At 31.4% G+C, this 19764-nt stretch overlaps 2 protein-coding genes across 2 annotated transcripts; both read right to left on the bottom strand.

Moving 5' to 3' along the window:
- Window positions 1-1444: 1444 nt before the first annotated feature.
- Window positions 1445-2922, bottom strand: LOC140972108 (E3 ubiquitin-protein ligase PUB24-like). Its single transcript, XM_073434578.1, has 2 exons — window positions 2817-2922; window positions 1445-2740 (listed from the first exon to the last, which is right to left on the bottom strand). Exon 2 carries the CDS (start codon window positions 2736-2738, stop codon window positions 1503-1505), a length of 1236 nt encoding a protein of 411 aa, XP_073290679.1. The 5' UTR covers window positions 2739-2740; window positions 2817-2922; the 3' UTR covers window positions 1445-1502.
- Window positions 2923-13273: 10351 nt separating this feature from the next.
- Window positions 13274-17977, bottom strand: LOC140973185 (BEL1-like homeodomain protein 1). The gene is made up of 4 exons (XM_073435795.1): window positions 16829-17977; window positions 15697-16040; window positions 15566-15626; window positions 13274-14466 (listed from the first exon to the last, which is right to left on the bottom strand). The coding sequence occupies exons 1-4, from the start codon at window positions 17534-17536 to the stop codon at window positions 13666-13668; spliced, it is 1914 nt and encodes a 637-aa protein (XP_073291896.1). The 5' UTR covers window positions 17537-17977; the 3' UTR covers window positions 13274-13665.
- Window positions 17978-19764: the final 1787 nt, after the last annotated feature.

The following is a 19764-nucleotide window of genomic DNA, read 5'->3' as shown; positions in this document are numbered from 1 at the left end:
TTTGGTAAAATATTCAATGAAAATTTGTTTGAATTTTTTTTTTCCAATAATAAAGTTCAACAGAGTGTTCTTATTCAATACTTGGTAAGCACTGAAGAGCGAAATAATAATTAAAAACTACTGCAGACGTTCCAGATGTTCGCCTCGCTATCTAAAGCACTATTTGGATATCTTCCGACGGATATGAGGATGATGATGAAAATTTAATATCAGACGAGGATGGAGTGAATATAATAAATGAGGATGAAGACAAGAATGTGAAATACTACCCAAATCCATCCGATTCATTGTCATCGATCCTTATGTCTAAGTGTACTCTTTATAATTTCAGAGATTAAATATATTTCATGCATGTTTCTTCCAATTCATAATAGTTAAATTTTGAGCTTAAAATCTAAACTTCTTCTAAGTATAACTGAAGTTTATTTCGAAGTAAAACGATAGCAAGGAAACAAGCTTAATTGAAAATTATTATTATAAAATTTAATTAATAACAAATACTATCAAATTTCTAAACCCCTTAATAGAGAGATAGTCTTCAGAAATTCAAAATATAAATCTGCTCTTTCAAATTAAAACCTTTAATAAAAAAATTAAAGAGTAGGTCTCTTGTGAGACGGTTTCACGAATCTTTATCTGTGAGACGGGTAAACTATACCGATATTCACAATAAAAAGTAATACTCTTAGCACAAAAAATAATATTTTTTTTCGTGGATGATCCAAATAAGATATTCGTCTTACAAAATACGACACGTGAGACCTTCTCACACAAGTTTTTGTCAAAATTAAAATAACTCGATTACTTAAATATTGTGCAACTTACCCTAGAAACAGATCGCAGAAATCTTCTCCTTAAAAAACTTTAAATTTTCATTAAATTATTATTTTTAGAATTTGTTATTTTTTATATACACATTAGTACATATAATTTATCACTAAGAATGATATACTAAATATAAGATTTCTTTTTTGACTGTTGACCACGAAATTGGTTTGCCAGTAGAGTTAAAACTTGTTTGCAGAAACCCATTTAATTTCCTATAAATTATTTTTATTTGAGATAGAAAATAAAGCAAAAGACCTGATCAATTAAATATTAATTTTTTTTAAAAAAAATAATATTTTCTCATAGTTGAAATGTTGCGTCAATTTGAAATGTAGCATTAGTCGTACATTAAAATCATATGGAATTATTCATTACATTTGATAAAAGAAAATGCCCAGAAGCTATATTTAATTAATTTCAACCCTCTGATATAATGTAGGATAATCGTCGAATTTGGAGTGTTACAATATATATCAAAAAAGTTGCCTGATCAAGTGTTAGGATTCCAAACGAAAGATTGAAGAAAAAAAAACCCAACACATGAATTGATAAAAAAAATTTACGTAACATTAATAAAGTGTTCATTCATATTCCAAAAAGGAAAATAAAAAATCGAAAAAGGGGGAAAAAATACATATCAAACGTTAATCGATCGATGCTTTGTTTTCCATGTGCTATCGAGGATGCATTGTCAGGAGATAAACTTGTATACAAGGTGAATTGTTCCAGGCATTTGAATGCAGTCTCAAAATCTCCCTAGCTTTAATCTTCAAATAGCCCGAACAATCTGCCTGAAGCACCATGCATAATTTGGACACAGCACTCACCCTTAACATCTCCGAAACCACCTCTCGTGTGGCTGAGAATCTCGCGAGCGATTCGATTATGCAAAGGGCTCTGTCGTCGGTGGCCGGAGAAACCCTCAACAACCGCTTCGCCACCATGGCTATCCCGCCGGCGTGTTCAAGAAGTTTCTGCCGGCCATCGGCACAAGAACATAAGTTTGCTAATAGGTTGAAGATTAGCTCCGTTGTTTTCTTATCCGGGTTGCTTAATTCGAGCTCGATTATTTCGAACACTGCCCCGGCTTCGACTATTTTCGTCCTGTTTCTTCCGGAAGGAGACGTCTCGTTTAACACATGAAGAACAGATTTCATGGCCTGCGGGGATGTTTTCTTCCGCAAAATGGTCACCATTTGTTTGAAAAAATCGAGGTCAAATCTCTCCATAACACTGGAACTGGCTACTTCTGTGATGTTTTTTAAGACTGTGAGAGCTTGATTCTTGGAGGTTCCATTTTCTAATTCACTCTTCAAAACCCACAAAATCGATTGAATCAAATCCATGTTTTCTTCAACAATCTTCTTGTTTTCTGCACTGGGAATCCATGTTAGCTGTAGAATTCTCAGAGCTTCTTCAATGCCCGACAGTTTACCTTCTCTAAATCTTTTCAAGATTAAGGAAATCATAGCTTTTGGCACACCTGCTTCCGCCATGCATTTTTGGTTCTTTTCATCCTCAGCAGCTAATTCATCCAACTTCTTGAGAGCATTTACATGTAATAATCTGTCACCACTTTTCACATCCCGGATGAGTTTGAATACTGCAGATTTCTGGACCGGATATTTCGGTGTTGGGATTCGATCGATCCCGCTTTTAGCATTGGCAGTGCACCAAGCCTGGATTAATTGTCTGAGAATGTGGTTGGGAGTCAAGTCGGAGTCCCTGGGCAATGGCTGTTTCGTGACAGGACACACGGCGGAGCAGTTGTCTTCTGCCGTGGCGGTCAGCAACCATTGCTGGATGCTTTCGCGGTCGTAGGTGATGCCGGTGACGGTGGTGACCGGATCTTTCATGATTTGGAGGGATATTGGGCAGATGAAATACTGAGGTATCTCAATTTCATCCATATCTGTCAACAAATTGGAAAACTATATACAAATTCGATGATTCAATAGCAAAGAAATCAAATAAAATAAAGTATTTACAGAAAGTTGGCGCAGACTCTATCTATCTCGACAGATAAGATATCACTAAATAAAGATATTTTTTCTGTCTTCGCATTCATCGTCCGGAAGCAAGAATTTATACGATCATTACTCAAGTTTAGTCATTTTTCCAACTTGATGTCTATACGACTCTGACATATTGTACGTATATTGTCACCTCAGCACTCTGATGAAAAAAATAACATTATCGAAAATAATTAATACAGGACTATAACTGAAACTTGATAATACAAAAAATCAAAATCACGATGTGACCAAATTACACGATCAAAAATAAAAAAAGAAACTTAAGGAAAATCTAAATATTAAATTTTTATTTATTTGATAAGGTTCATGTTCGCACTCTTTCTAAAATCCACTTGTTCTTATTTTCGATATAACTATTTTAAATTTTAAAAATATTATACACAAAGTTTGATTTTTAATTAACGTGATAAAATTAAACTAGATCCATGCACATATCAAAATCACTTGCTTCCCCTATAATTAACCACAAGTGGTAAGAAAAAGCGGCTAATTTGCAAGAATATTTTGAATGACGAAAGAGTCTTAAGCAAAATTAATAATAAATAAATTGAAGTTTTTGACCAAAGAAAATTCTATTAATTTGTTTGGATTCAAATTGAATTATTCGGTCATATATAACTTCTTCTTTTTTTTTCCCGTAAGTATTCATTTCGGCGGTCAACGCACGGGGACAGGAGCGAGTGACGTCAGTTGACTTCAAATATACACATGGCACGTCCTGAGTGGCGAAGCCGGCAGCTGCACAGATATATTGTTCATTGCATTTTTCGTTCAAACAAAATATAAATTGCTATAATATTTGAGATATAATAGAGACAAAATATTGAATCTTTATATCATTTTTCGAATCCCAAAATATCCCTTTTTTTTTAGCTCTTCAAATTTTTTTCATGAAAAATTAAATTTATGTAAATAAAATCTAAAAAAATCATTAAAAATACAAATAAAAAAATTATTTTCAATTTTTTTAAAAATAATACTTATAAAAAAAATCATCTGAACATGCACAGACACGTGCATATACATATACCCAGGCTTTAGTCCGATGGCCCAATTTTTTTTAAAAAATATTTATATATAAATTTTTTATGATTTTAAAATAATATGATATTAGCCTGGGTAAATCAATTTAAAATAATAAAAGATTCTAGAGTTTAAAATTCTAATCTGGACAGAGTTATATTTCTGATTCCGTCATTGTGTACAGACAGGCTAGGTGTAATGCATGGGTAAGAGGTAGCTTATAAATTGATAGGTATTATATATATATTTTTAGGCTTTAATAGAAAAGCTTATGTTTTTTAAAAATAAATTGGTAACTTTAAGGCTTGTTTTTATTGGATCTGTTCCTTTTTTGAAAAAAATATTTTTAACATTATAGAAAAGTATTTTTTTTATTTTAAAAAAGTATTTTTAATTATATCGTATTTATTCATTTACGCCTTCTAGAAATTTAGGCAGGACTCTCTCCCCATTTACGACTTCTAGAAATTTAGTTTGTAGTCAAGTTAGGAGGGTTTTGAGATATCGATCCTACAACGATTAATATTACAACCAAGGTTCTAAAAAACGTGAAGCGCCCCGAAGCGCGGATGTCGAGCTCCAAGCTTTTCAAGCTTAAGCGAGATTAGCACAAGCTTAAGCGTGAAAAAGCGTTTTTTATCTTTAGTGTAATTGTAATTATCTCAAACCAATAAATAGATAAAATAATACATAAATATGATAAATTTAAGTCTGATGCATTAATTCTCATATTTATAAAATCATAAAATATCAAAATTACAATCTTTATTTTTTTTTACAACTAGACCACATTAACAATGTTAAATATATGTCAAATCATTATCAGACACGCTTAATCATAATTAAAATTAAAAAATAAACATCTAAATTATAAACTTAATTTATTATTTGAAAATAAAAGGACATACTTTCAAAATTAAAAAAATTAAAAAAATAAATAAAAGCGATTAATTGTGCTTAAACATGCTTAATTAAACATCTTAATTATGCTTAATTCGGTCAAACTATAGTTTGACCGCTTTTTTCCGCTTTCGCCGAAGCGGGGCGTTTTTGCCGAGCTTCAAGCTTAAGCGGGTTTTTTAGAACCCTGATTACAACTTTGAAAGTAGGGTAGTGATATAGGATCCAGGGGTGTTATACTTGAGTTTAAATTGAAAAATCTGAAATTCGAAAAAAAAAAACAAATTTTTTAAGTTGGATATAAATGTTAAAATCTAATTTTATACGTTTATATTTCTGATTATATTTGTCAAAACCAAACTAACCGAAAAACCAAAAGTTATTTAGATTGATGATTTTATTTACATTTTTATTTAGATTATATATTTTCTGAGATTATATTTAATGAATTATGAATATTTTTGTTAGTTTTTAGTTGATTGTTATTTATTTAATTCATTTATATTTTAAATTTTTACAAAAAAAATAAATAAAAATAAAATATTACATTTTAATTACTAATTTAAATAATTGTCAAAACCGAATAAACCGAAACAAATAACTGAACCGTTTTGTTAGAAAACCGAATCGAAATCAAATGGTTCAGATATCATATTATATATTTTTAAAACCAAAATAAAAAGCTGAAAATCAAACCGAACCGACCGATGAATATCCCTAATAAGATCTTTAAAATCAAAACAATAACATCGATTTGACTATATCCTTGCATATTTCTATTTTTTCATGTTATCGGTCAATTTATGGTCTTAAACTCTTAGTCCATTAATTAACATTTTTTTCAATTTTAATCATATTTCTTTGAAGTGCTAATGCGTCGTCGAAAAATGATGACGTGACGATTGCTATTGCTAATGTAGCATCGAATATGTTAGCGTTTTCATAAAAAAGACTAAAATTGAAAGAAAATGCAATTATGTAGGCGTTAAACCATCAATTGACTAATAAAAATATTCAAAATGAAAAACATACAAATTACGTACTAAAAATAAAATTTTCCCAGAAATTATATATATTATTATAATAAATTCAAAAATTTACCATCGTTAGTAATTATTAATTTATATATGATAGTAGTAATATTAGATTTATGCCCGTCANTTTTTCTTGGGTAATTTACTTTTATATTACTTTATGTATTGACTTCTTCTCTCCCTTGATATGTTTTATAGACGTGAGAGTGAAGATAACCCTTTTTCTTTGCCCTAAAATTTGGGTGATGAAATCATTATATTTATTTCCAACCAAATGCGTTTTAATAATTGGCAACGTGATAAGCATCCTTTATGAAGTACTTGCACATCTGGACGTAATAACACAATTTATATCTAGAATATATAGATACAATAAAATTAGGATATTATATATTTGACAAATAAAATTATTACTACTGCACGTTACATTTGGACTCAACAGTATGTGTTTCACGAAAAATACAGAATTTTCGATATACCGAGATTACCGTACCAAAAAATACCAAAATTATCGAATTTTCGTTTTACTAAAGATTTTGTTACGGTATGGTAATGATATCGAATTTTTCGGTGCCGTAACAATATGAAATTTGAAAATTTAGGTTTATACCGTAATATCGAAACAATATGTAAAAATTTAAAAATATATAATATTTTTAAACAATAAATCTATAAATTTTAAAAATACGAGAATTTTTTTGTATAAACGGTATATACTGATACCGTACCGAAATCTCGATATACCGTAGAATCTCGGTATAATCTGTATGCTAGTTATATGTATCGAAAATTTTGATACGGTGTCGGTATAAAATTTTCTTATACCGTAATTTTCATACGATATACAATTTTTTGATACAGTATGATATATTACCCTAATTTCACCTCCATTTTGGGTGGGATATCTATGACCCACAAAAAATATATTTTTCCTTCTTTTTTACTCCTGCCCAAATGTTTTTCTTTCTGTTTTCTCGAGTCTTATCTTAAATTTGTTAGGGAAGTCATTTGTTTTGTCAAATTTCAATCTTATTAGTTTGTTATTTTTGTAGCATACTCCCTTAATTTCAAAGTCGTAAATAAGCAATATTTGGTGGACTCACGCTCTGGATTTTATTGACAGTCACGTTGGGTAGGATCTAGCCATTTTCTCATATTACCGTTTTGTTAATTTAACTACAGAGTAATTTTTCTTATTCGCAAGTTTTTCCCTTCTGGTTTTTCGATGAAGAGTTTTTAACAAGGTCCTTCCCAAAAATCTCATGACATTCCGGCTTGTAGACTGCATGAGTTATTTACCTTATTGCTGACTTTTGTTTATATTTTTTTTCTCTTTTTTATTACATCTATTCATTGAAAAAAAATATATCTTTGTTTTTATTTAACAATTTTATTCTTTTTTCGATATGACATCATACAGACTTGTGGTGCCATATTATCATCCCCAATACAAAAAATTACTAAAAGTTTCAAAATAAAAAATATCTTGTCAAGACTAATATTTGATAATTTAGAACATTAAAACATAAATAAACAAACATATTATATGACCAAAAGTGAAACTTTCCCATTATATTTTCATTTCACGACATTTTGGGACATGCCAATGACACTGAGATACAATAACTTAAAGAGGACATGATGCAAATTAAACCACCTATGAGTTGCTTAATTATATCCATTGCTTAAACATATACAATCCTTGGGTTAATATTCTAAATGTTCCTGTAAGTTTGCTTATTTATATTTTGATTTTGTAAATATTTAATTTGAGTTTTGGTCCTGTAAATTATGTTATATTTTGATTTTTAGTCTTTTTTTCAATTGAGTGCAAAAATAATCAAATGATCGAAGACTTGAAACACATACGAATACGCTTTCCTAAAAACTATATTTGTCCCCTCTTAATGTTACTTAAGGAGTATGACAAATAGTTTTTAGGATATGACAAGCCTTTGCAATAAAAAATATTTTGGAACTTGGAAATGTGTATTGAGTTGGAATAAAAGATTTCAAATGAGTTGTAATAATTATTGTTTTTGAACTCATAATCACATGCACTATTTGTAGCCACCGAGAAGTCATCTTCAAAAGCCACAATGAATGATATGCATCTCTTCTCAAATATTAAATGCCAATAGACATGATGTTAACTTAAAAAAAACTGAAAAATACACTACAACAAAAATGAACTTTCGCATCACGCAAATTGACTTTTGACAGCGCACAATGCACGCTGCACAGTTAAAAGCTGTTGAAAGTCAGAGATATTGACAGAGAACAATGTCCGCTGCGAATAATGGTATTGACAGCAGGCACCATACGTCGTGGATACAAGAATCGACAGCGCGCACCGTACGTCGTTGATTCGAGAATCGATGGTGCGAATCACACGTCGTGGATAGAAGAATTGACAGCGCGCCACACGCTGCGAATAATGGTATCCACAGCTCGCATTATACGTCATGGATATAAGAATCGACAGCTCGCATTGCACGCCATGGAAAAGCACATCTATGGCATACGTTTGCTCGCCGTTAAAATCAAATTTGTACAAAAAATTCAATTTCATTCATAGTAACGAGAAATCAAGTTTTTATAATAAATTTGGTGCATATTTAAGTATAATCGACACACAAAATTAATAAAACTCGTTCTTTTTTTATCATCTATACCAAAACAGAAGATTTCAAGATCCAAAACAATATACAAAATCTCACAAAATAGCTAGAACATACCAATGATTAAATTTTCCATCCACGAAAATATGTAAAATCTATATCAATCACACAATACTACAAATTTAGATAACCAGGCAACCGTGCTTCCTATTGCGTCATCGAGAAACTGCATTTCATCATTTGGTCGTATTAGATCCACCTTCTCTACCAAAACCTTATCAACCCAAACTTTCCAACAAGATCTACCAAGAACAAAATGATGCACTTTTGTGTTTGGATCTGTAGATGCAATTCGACCTTCTGCAACAACTAATCCATCAACAGACCAATGAAGCAACTTACATTTACTATTAGCACATATATCTCCACAACTCACCTTCTTCAAATTTGACTGCAAATAAACGATACAAATTTGTTAATTTTATGATTCTTATTTTGTAAAAATCTTGTAGTTTAGAAACACATAATTTTAAGATAGTTACCTGAGACGTAGCAAGATGTTTTTTAACATCCTTTTTATGAATTCCTGAACTACATTCGACTTGAGATTGTGAGTTATAAATTTCACCATGGAAGACCCAAATAGTGTAAGAAGGATCAAATCCCTTAATGATTAAGTGATCGTACACTTGGTCAAATTTCATATACTTCTTATTTTTACAACGCTTGCAAGGACATAAAATAACTTCAAGTGTTTTGGCATAGTTCCTAGCTTGTGTAATAAATTTTTGTACCCCTTCTTCATACTCGGGTACAAGCCTTGAGGACAGATGAATCCATTCCTTATCCATTTCATAAAACTCCTTATCCATTTCATAAATCACCCAAACCCTATGATACAAACATATAACTTCACCATTCCGTACATGGTTTGACTATTAGCAGAAAAATTAATGAAAGGTATAAAATATTATTGTTGTTATTACCATCATATATACAGCAATACACACAAATTTTATGTTTAATACAAATAAGATTTTATATTGGTTCAATATATATAAAAAAAATAAATTCAATACACCACATTTATCAAATAGTTATTTTTTACTTTTGAGTGAAATACTGTTTGGCACATCTTATATAGTATAAGATCTACAAACGAAAAGAGTACGAGCCATCAAATACTATGAATTACAACAGATAATAAAATTCACTTCATTAATAGTTTAATAACATACGCGGATTGTAAAATGAATCAAAGATTTTTTTTATTATATTTAAAACTTTTTGACATGTAATTTCCATCATATAAGGATACAACGATCTATTGGTTTTTTTTTTTTTTTTTTTTGAGGATAAATAGTGTGTGTCCACAATCAGAAAAAGTTAGAAGCTCCCACAGCCATCTTATTTTGCAAACAGTGGTAATCACATTGACTTTTAAAAAGATAAATGTCATCTTGTATTAATTTACATGTACATTTATAATGACTATTTGATTTTATACATCAAATTGGATCTCCAAACTATTTTTGAGTTCAACTCTGTTTTAGCTTTTGGCTTCTGCAATGAACTTTCAGCTTGTAGCTTAAGTAGAAAGAGAAACTGAACTGAGGAGTTCAATGAACTCAGAAAACTCTCTCTGCAAATTAAGGAATTCATGGGATAGCTCAATGTATTATTATTAGGTTTAGTGGCAAAAGACGATGTATTTAATAAAAATGAACTCAGAAAACAATAACTTCACCCACTGAATTGTGATAAAATGAATTTAATAAACGTTTTTGTTTTGCAAATCATCAATGTATCTCGTGCGTACCTAGAATGCAACCGTTTTTGGTTCTTTAGGCCAAAAGGGTAGATTTGACTGAGATGTGTTTTTTTGTTCTCCTTGGGCTACTCTTTTCAAAACCAACCAAGAATAAAAACTTATTTAAATACCACTTTATTTTAACTAACACACAAGTACTCTCATATGCTATTTTCAACAAAGCTTGTCTAAGCGTCCACAACTAAGTATACATGTACTCCAAAAGTAAAAACCATGTGGGAATCTGGGTAGAGAAGCTTCTTCATAAAAATTATATATATTTTATTTTTTTTGTAAATGACATGTATTATTATTATTATTATTTTTATAACAAGTAGTAGTCTATTAAATCGGCCCTGTGTCCGAGAGAATTGTGTATGCTAAATTTGTAATATTGAGAATAACATTGTTTCAAATAAGCAAGGACTAAACTCATTTTTAACTATATAATCACATAAAGGGATGTAAATGCAACCATTTGCGTCAACAGCCAGAACCAGAGAGTACCTCAATCTAAGCTTTTTATTCCCTTCAACTCTACTCTTCAGACATTGATCTATTTAGTAAGAGCCTACTATATCCGTTCTGATACATCGTCTTTTGCCACTAAACTATATTCGTTTCAATGAACTCAGAAAACAATAACTTCACAAGTTGCCACTGAATTTATCATCGGATAGCTCAATGTATTATTATTATTTTTCCAAAGGATTCATGGGACGTTGATTTTTAATCAACTGAATGCTGAAGCCTTAGTTACATCACAAATTTCCCAAAGAATTGACCAATAAGTAAAAATTGGTTCTCCCTTCTATGCAAAACCATTGCTTTCATAATCACTACAAACAGGGAGGGCTTACTCTTGACTACAACAAACATCCATCCAGTAGATTAATTATTTTCAAAACTCCCACCCCACAATCAGATTTACAAAAACAAGAAAATCTTAAAAAATTTGTACCATGAACCGAAAAGATAAATTAAAATAATACCAACAATTTCTCAACTTTCTCATAATGAATAAGAACAACATAACATTGTTAATTAAAAAAAAAACAAAACTAAGCAAAATCGAAAAACAATATAAACCTAATAATATGTATACATCCACAAAAATTCTCGATTGAGTGATTGAGAAAAGAAACCATACTTGCGTGAAGCGAGAAGCCACTGAGCAATTGAGTGAACAGAGAAGATCGATGGAGTGAAGTGGAGACGATCGATCGACTGATTCAGAGATAAAAGCGTGGAGGTAGAGATCAGAAAATAGAGAAGATCAGAGTGTATTGCGTACAAAGAAAATAGATTAAGGCGCGCGGTTGTGGAGAAATTTGGGAAATTGGCGAAATAAAATTTTGGCTACAGGGGAGGGGCATATCTTTTATAGGGTCAAAAGTGAGCTTTGGCCCAGCAGATTTTTTTTTTTTTTTAGCTCTGGTAAAAACTTGTGTCAGACGATCTCACGGGCCGTATTTTGTGAGACAGATTTCTTATTCGGATCATTCATGAAAAAGTATAACTTTTTATGCTAAGAATATTATTTTTTATTGTGAATATCAGTAGGGTTGACCCGTCTCACAGATAAAGATTCGTGAGACCGTCTCACAGATAAAGATTCGTGAGACCGTCTCACAAAAGACCTATTCATTATATTTAATGAATTTTTGTCACAATGGGCAAACCCAATTCTTAAAAATGGGAAAACCAAATTTACGACAATACAAACAAAATAACACTTAAATCATGACAAGAGAAAAAAGCATATAACAATCCCAATTCACGCAATAAAATTATCTAATAATTAAATTTGTTACGGAAAACAATCACGTGAAATTTGATTCGGTAGATAAGTAATCTCCTTTTAATTTTTGAAATAGGTGGAATAGTTTACTTAATTATATAATATTTTCTTCATATGGGATATTCATTGAAAAAATTGAAGGTTATTGTTATTTTATATCATAAATTAAAGAGTTGGTCTACTATTTAAATTATATGAATGTTGAATTATTTAACCGATTTAAATTCCTATAAATTTATAGCATAAGGTAAAATATTAATTTACTTGATTATATGTAGCTGCATGCATTAGGATATTAAATAATATAATCTTTTTTCATCATAAAAAAACATAAATATATATTTTATTTATATTTATAACGAGTTTCTATCGACCTCACAACATAATGACTTAATCCATCTAAATTTTTCATAGATTTATAACCAATATTGCGGTGTTGAAGCTAGCCATGCGCCCCAAAAATTGGTTAATGCAAAACAAAATATTTTTCCCCCAAAAAATCATCACTGTTTTGAGTTATTAAAGTTTGTTGATTTGGTAGAAATAAAATATTTATGTTTTTCTTTTGGTCGAATTAAATTTTCTCATTCAATAAGATTGATTTATTGAGAGGCATATTGATATTGCTACGGATGTATTATTTATCATTTAAAATTTTGATATTTTGAAGAACTGCGGATTCCGAGTGAAATAAGATTTTAATACATTTTTTGTTCATATATATATAAATGTTTATATATGTATTTTAAAACAAAGTTTGCCTAGCAATATTAAAATTTATGGTTTACGCCCCTGAATAGTATTGTATGTGTGAGCTCTAATATTATTAACAGCGCGCATGCACGGGCACGCCGCGAATAAGAACATTAACAGCGTGCTTTTAATGTGAGACGTTAATGTTCTGCTATAAATATTAATATTTCTTGTAGTGATAATTAATTTATTTATTTTTTTTTAAAAAATTAACAATAAAACTGCATGTTGCAGTTAATTTCAATGACCATGTCATTTATAGATAATGATTTGAAACTAACATTTTCAACGGACATTTCCAACAGCGAAAACTTTGAAATTTCAAAATGAAATCAAGATTTTATCTAATTAATTATATTGAACAAATTCTAACATAAGCATCTTTTGGTGTCGCACCAATATTTCCGAAGTTACGTTTGCTTTCCCTGAAAAAAAATTTAAAAAATCAAAACATAACCTAGCTTGCAAGATCAAAACACATGGAAAAACGTTAAGGACTATTTTGACTATTTTCTCCCACAATCCTGTGTATAAAATCGCATACGGTATGTATAAACATATATTCAACGTTTTCAATACATAAATGTGATAATACGCCAGTTCTAATTTGTAACGTTAATCTATATATTCAAGCTCTAAAACCCTGATTATATATAAAGATATCAAGTATGTACATAAATATTTACAAACAGACTAGGACTACAGGTTGATCTAGACTGTACATATATCCTCGCTTCACATTCAAATGTTATTTTAAGATATAGTTGAGAAGATGGAGAAACAAGGTATAAATGTTATGAATAATGCATATCCCGCGTGCATATAGGTATCTGTTGTGCTATTTTGTACGCGATGTTTACTATAACTTGAATCTGTCACACGCCATAAAGTCTGGTAAAAGCGTTGCAGGGAAGGGGTTTCTGTTCTGAAAATCAAGAACCTCATACCCGATACTGGATTCTTGAACCCGTTTAACCCAACTGCCACTCTCACCTATACCGGTTTCAATAATTCTTTTTCCAAACTCAAAGGTCGAATTTGATGGGAGATTCTGTTGATGTAGGCTTAATCCTGGTGACCAATGTGAACTTGCTGAAGGGGGGAGTGTAAGAGTGAGGGACACGCTGTTTCCATGGAAACCTGTGGCCTTTTGCTCTGTACTAATGAATCTGCCATGTCTGCTGAAGTATCCATGACTGCTACTGCTCGTGTTTGCTACTGACATGCTGAAACCTTTGCTTATTTGTGAAATGAGGTTAGTACTGTTTAGTGAATTATCCTGATCAGTATCAACGTCATCTTTTCTTGCTTTTTTGGGACGAGCCGGAATACTATTTTCCATGTTCAGCGAACTGATGAGTTCCGCGAAGCTCGCTCCAACTGTAGAAGGATTGATTACCTGGTTTAAAATCCGGTTGTGTTTCTTGGATTGGAAGGCATTGAGCTGATCAATCTTCGGTGTTGCACTGCAGTTTTCAGGTTGATCATTTGGAGCGACGATTAATTTCCGTCCTCCTAATTCTTTGTCAGTTGATCTTCTTGATTTTGTAGTGGTTTCCTCAGAGTGAATCTGTTGTTGATTCTTCATTTCTTCCAAGTACATGTCCTCCACCATGGGTTTCCAGAGACGAACACGAGCATTTATGAACCAGTTCGATACCTACGTGCATTTCGTATTTCATTGCGTTAGATGCAAGAGTTCCAACCTCAAAGCTAGCTAGTGATTGAACAAATTAATTACAAGACAAGTTCACAGATATTCTTTTGGAAATGATCATAATCAAATTTGATATTTCACTAGCTTGTGTTTTTAGTTTTTGACAATCTTATAAGTTAGCTCTATCTTTTCCTCAAATGTCCCAATTATATATTATAACAGGATGATCATATATATCATTTGTACTCATGCTTCATAAGTGATCACAAGGGCGCCATTGGATGTAACTGTTACTAATTTAACAACAATTGAGTATAATTTAAAATCCACCTATGTATCATTCAAAAACAAAATTCGCCCGTGTATACTTATTTTCATCTGAAAAATTTACGTAAGAATTTAAACTGAATTCAATCTACCTAGCTAGGTTCAAATAATACACACCTGTAAAGATCGATACGTGGAAATTTAAAATAGGAACAAACAAATTTCCAACCATTCATACCGAGAAAATTACAATTTTTTTATTTGCATTTTGCATATTTTTCTTTTTTTTGTTATGATATTAATTAATTCACGGTTTTAGTTTACTAATTTGAATTTTTTTTCAAATATAATCGTTTTTATTAGAGTATCGATGTGTCAAAGAAACATGTCACCAATGTCACGTTCTCACTGTAATGAAAAATTACTACATTTTTTTTAAAAAAAAAAAAAGTACAGTTTTTGGATTAAAACTATGTATTAACTTAAATATGAGAAAAATGAAATTTTTTTTTGTAAATTATATGATAAAAAAATACAATTTTTCTTCATTAATATTGAATTTGAGATAAAAGCAGACAAGATATCCGTAACACCGGAGTTCTTCTAGAATATATGCAATTGTATAAATGGTGATCAGTTAAAGAAATCCAAATGGGATACCGTGGATCGAAGTTGAGATAATATTTATCATCTTAATTCGAATATAAATCTTGATTTTGTATTCCTTAATTATGAGACGCCTTCCAAAGTTTAGTTTAATGAATTACTTTTCGAACCATATTAAGCCAATGAGCATCTGTTCATCATGTGAATGGCAACCTAAAAGAACTTATACCTGATTCCTGGTCAGTCCCGTCTGTTTAGCCATCATGTTTTTGTCTGAATCCTTGGGGTAACTGCAGTTCATCAGAAACAAATCTAAAATCAACAAAGATTCTTCAAGTATTACATTACAAAAGCACTTACGGGTGAAGAAAATGCTCGAAAAGCCAAGCTCGAAGAACGGACACAGCTCTTTCAGGTAATCCTCTCTGAGTCCTCCAAGCACATTGCTGTCGGAAACGATGAACAAGAAATTCAAGTCTCGACCCTCCAAATTTTGTGTCTTCTATTTCGTCCTGATCACGTAGGCTGTTCTTTAAAGCACTTATTTGGGAAGAAATCTCATCTTTAAGACACCGGAATTGCTTCGAGATCGTCCTGTAGGCAAGCTGAGTATATCTTTTTGATGATCCTATCCCCGCTGTCTGCTCGAATAATGCCACCATCATATGCATCTGGTGCTGGTAATTCCTGTATCTTTGCTCCACCTTATCAAGAAAAATTTACGGATTTCGAAATGATTAATAATGTAAAAAATATTTATTATATTTGTACGTGGGTTGTAAGATAGCTCTTAATTAGCTGTGTCATTAATCTATTAGACAGGAAAATTAAATTCATAGGGTTGCAAGAAGGGGTTGCAAGAACTATTCTGGGCCTTGGTTGGACCCATGTCCAAGAAAATGAAGCTCCTCCTTACTGATAAAGGCGACGAAGGATATTTCGCCTTTTTTGCAAAATATAAAAGAAATCAATATATTTTTATTTGAGAATGTGATTAGTCCCTATGTTGGCTTATATAAACTTGACATGGTTAGATTTTTTTTATATTTTGCAAATTTAGTTTGAATTTTGATGGAATGCTAACATAGTTTATAGCTAACACATGCACCGCTGAATATCGATGACATGCTCAGCTGCAACTGAAAATTCAGGCGGAAATTCTAAGCGGGTTAATCTTAAAAACCAAACAGCTCAAACGTTTAGGAAATATTTTTAAAAGTTGCAAACACTCTCATAACATGACTTTGATTAATCATCGAATAAATTGGGGGTAATTACTAAGTGGGTTAATCGAAAAAGCAACTTTTCCTCGAGGAAAAGGGGGTAAAATTAGCTAGCCTGTCGTTCAAGGTTGATGGCCGGCCACTTTAAGTACTAAAATCTAATGTGTCAACTTTTTAGAAATTTGTATGCCGCTCCCTTCTCCGGGATGCATTTTCTAGGCCCGCTTTGCTAGTAGGAGGTAAAAAAAACAAAGAAAGGAAAAAAGTACCTCATCTAGAATGGCCACGAGTTTAGCTTTCTTCATCTGAATCTCCTGCCTTTGAGCCGTTGTATGTTTCTCATCTCCGCCATGATTCGATGCTTTGATTATCTTGGCCTTATCTTTCGATCTAACTAATCCATCAATCACGATGCCTTCTCCAACATTTGCAACCTCATCTAAAATCTGTTGAGCAGCCTTGAGGTACTTGGAACCCATAATTTTACCCCGCATACTTTCTAGTACGCCACTAGATATTCTTGGTAAAACCATCCCGATTGAAGATTGGCCGAGCAAATCTTGATCGTTTAGAAGCGAATTATTCAAGGCTGTTTGGTCGGATGAAAGGCTTAAAGACAAGCATTTGGGTGTTGGTAAGGAGGTGTTTGGATCATGATCGCCTGAGCGCCACAAGTTATAGTCGAAACTTGGGATTGTCGTTTGATATTGATCATAAGGGGCGTGGACTTCATCTTGCTGGCCAGGAAATGACAATGGACGGTTGGGATCCTGAGATAGTGGGAAGCCAACAAACTGCTGTGCTTGAGGGATTGGCGCGTGGGAGCCAAGCCCGCGCACGGTGGTCGAGGCGCCGGCGGAATTCAAGAAAATAACGTTTGTCTGTGGTGGCTGTACATTATTAGGGTTCATCAGATAAAGTGTTCGAAGGTCATCAGTAGCTTGTATTGCTGAGCCACCTTGATGGTACGCATACATAGCTGCGACGATTTTCTTGAGAATTTTCTGTGTTTCTGTTGGAACCAATCAGAAAAACATAGTACTTTTTTTCATATTTATAATATATAATTTTCTGATACACCCAGAACGGACGCTTCACTTCTCTTTTTCAATAATCACTGCACGAAAACCAATCATTGATTTCTGTGAGGACAGGAATCCCTGTTGCCCGAAACTGTTAACATAAATACGCAAGAGAAAAGAGACAGACGAACATGTATCCATGCAATAACTCGAAGATGCCAAAATTATTATATATGCATTATTGGTCTGCAGAATTGATCAGAAAATTAACAGTTAAATCAAGATCCATCGGGGGATGGAAAACGACAGATTCTTTCTTTTTTTTTTCAAAATTTAAAAAAAAAATATGCAGAGAAGTGAAGAAGAAAGATGGAATATAAGAAGCAAATCAAGGTGTGCGCGATTTACTTCTATCATGGGAACTCACATGTATATGCTTAGGATCTCTTTCTTGTCTGGCTCAGCTTCTGCAGCAATCTCATCCTGACGTACGTGTCTATCTCTATGTCTATTATTGAGATGAACATGATTGGTAGATAAAATAATAAAATTGTTATATATATATATATAAAATATTTTTTATTATTGAATATAATTTTCAATTAAGTATGTTGGTTGGCGAATAACCTAACGGAAGATAAATTCATACAGGTACATAAAGTTTTCGGTTCATTAACTTATTTTATTTTAGGCTTTTCATCCGTTGAGTATTCAAAGTTTAATTTTGATGTAGTGGTTTTGATTTTTTTTTATTTTTAATATTATTTCGTCGGATTGTTAAGGCGACACTTGATATTATTTATGTGACATCGTAAAATACTGACGTGTCACCAAAAATTACTTATATATATGATGTTGAAATTGATGATTGTACTACCACATCATCAATTGAACCAAAATAATCCACAGTTAATTTGAAGACTATTCTGTTGTTTATTCGAGTTTATCCCGAGCACATTAGATAAATAAATAATTGGTTAGATATTAATCAAACTTTGACCAATAATTTGAGTTGGTTCCATATCATTGATTAGCTTCAATATTCTTTAATTTTCTTACTCTACTCTTACCCAAAAGATTGATCCAACATTCTTCTGAGACATTTGGATTGTTAAATTTGAAGCTTAATCCAAAATAACAAATAACAAATACATTGATTTATTTAGATAAATCTATTTGATAATAGATTTTAAATCGTCAACTCATTATTTTTTAAATCATTGTACGTAATGGATTTCAAATAGAACATCTCAATATTTAGTCATTTCAATTCATTTACTCAAATAAATTTTTTTTTTTCAAATTTAAATCCTCTTATTCAAATGTAAACTAAATAAGAAAAAATGAAGTAATTAAGTTGATAATGGAAAATAGAACTATATATGTTGTAGAGTTTGTTATAAAACACTTTATATTTAGCTCAAATGTTATCACTTAATATATAATATAAATTTTCTTTAGTGAGTATTTCTAGATGGCCCTGATGAGATATTTGAGCTGGTTGAGTATGAAATTTGGGACGAAGGTCTCCAGTTCGAATATCACAAAAGTCTTATCTGTCTGGGTCTGCCTTCAATCTTCAATCTTCAATCTTCAATCTTCAAATGTCTACTAAGCCTATTCTGGTTTTTGGTTAAAATTCTTCAACTGAAATATACAAATTAATTACAATCTAAATGTTTTGTAATCATCCATCAATTAAGTCAATTAATATGAGAAACTCGAATCAAAACACATTCAATAAAAAAGAATATATATAGAATCTCAAAATTTTTCTTTTTTGTGAGCTAAAATTATATTTTTTGTCACGTAATTTGCACGTTTTTTTGTATCATATTGTTAGTCAATTTACGCGCTCATTCCATTACTCTGTATGTTAAAGTCCAGTTGATAAAAACAAAGAGCCATACAAGTTAAAAAAGAATTCTCTCTCTCTTTTTTCTACAAGTTTGAAAAATCAAGTCCAGTTGATAGTAACCGACAAAAGAACCGACAAAAGGTCAATGCAAGAACAAATCATGAGATGACAAGTGTGTTATAAATGAAATTAGCGAAATCAAATCAATAATTTTCACCGTTACTTTAAACAAAACGTGTCATTAATTAATTAGAACTTGAATGATATCTCATCTATTTAATTATTATTATATAGTAGATTTTTTTTGAGACGATACATATATAAT

Source organism: Primulina huaijiensis, chromosome 3 (genome assembly GCF_012295235.1).
Source record: "Primulina huaijiensis isolate GDHJ02 chromosome 3, ASM1229523v2, whole genome shotgun sequence".
NCBI classification, from domain to species: domain Eukaryota; kingdom Viridiplantae; phylum Streptophyta; class Magnoliopsida; order Lamiales; family Gesneriaceae; genus Primulina; species Primulina huaijiensis.
This window is presented reverse-complemented; position numbering and strand designations above follow the sequence as displayed.

Coding starts and splice junctions, on each gene's coding strand:
- LOC140972108 (XM_073434578.1), bottom strand. CDS start 2,738: ATGGATGAAATTGAGATACCTCAGTATTTCATCTGCCCAATATCCCTC.
- LOC140973185 (XM_073435795.1), bottom strand. CDS start 17,536: ATGTATGCGTACCATCAAGGTGGCTCAGCAATACAAGCTACTGATGAC. Junction 16,041..16,828: donor TCGTGGCCATTCTAGATGAG/GTACTTTTTTCC, acceptor TTTCTTGATAAG/GTGGAGCAAAGATACAGGAA. Junction 14,467..15,565: donor CGGGACTGACCAGGAATCAG/GTATAAGTTCTT, acceptor AAATGCACGTAG/GTATCGAACTGGTTCATAAA.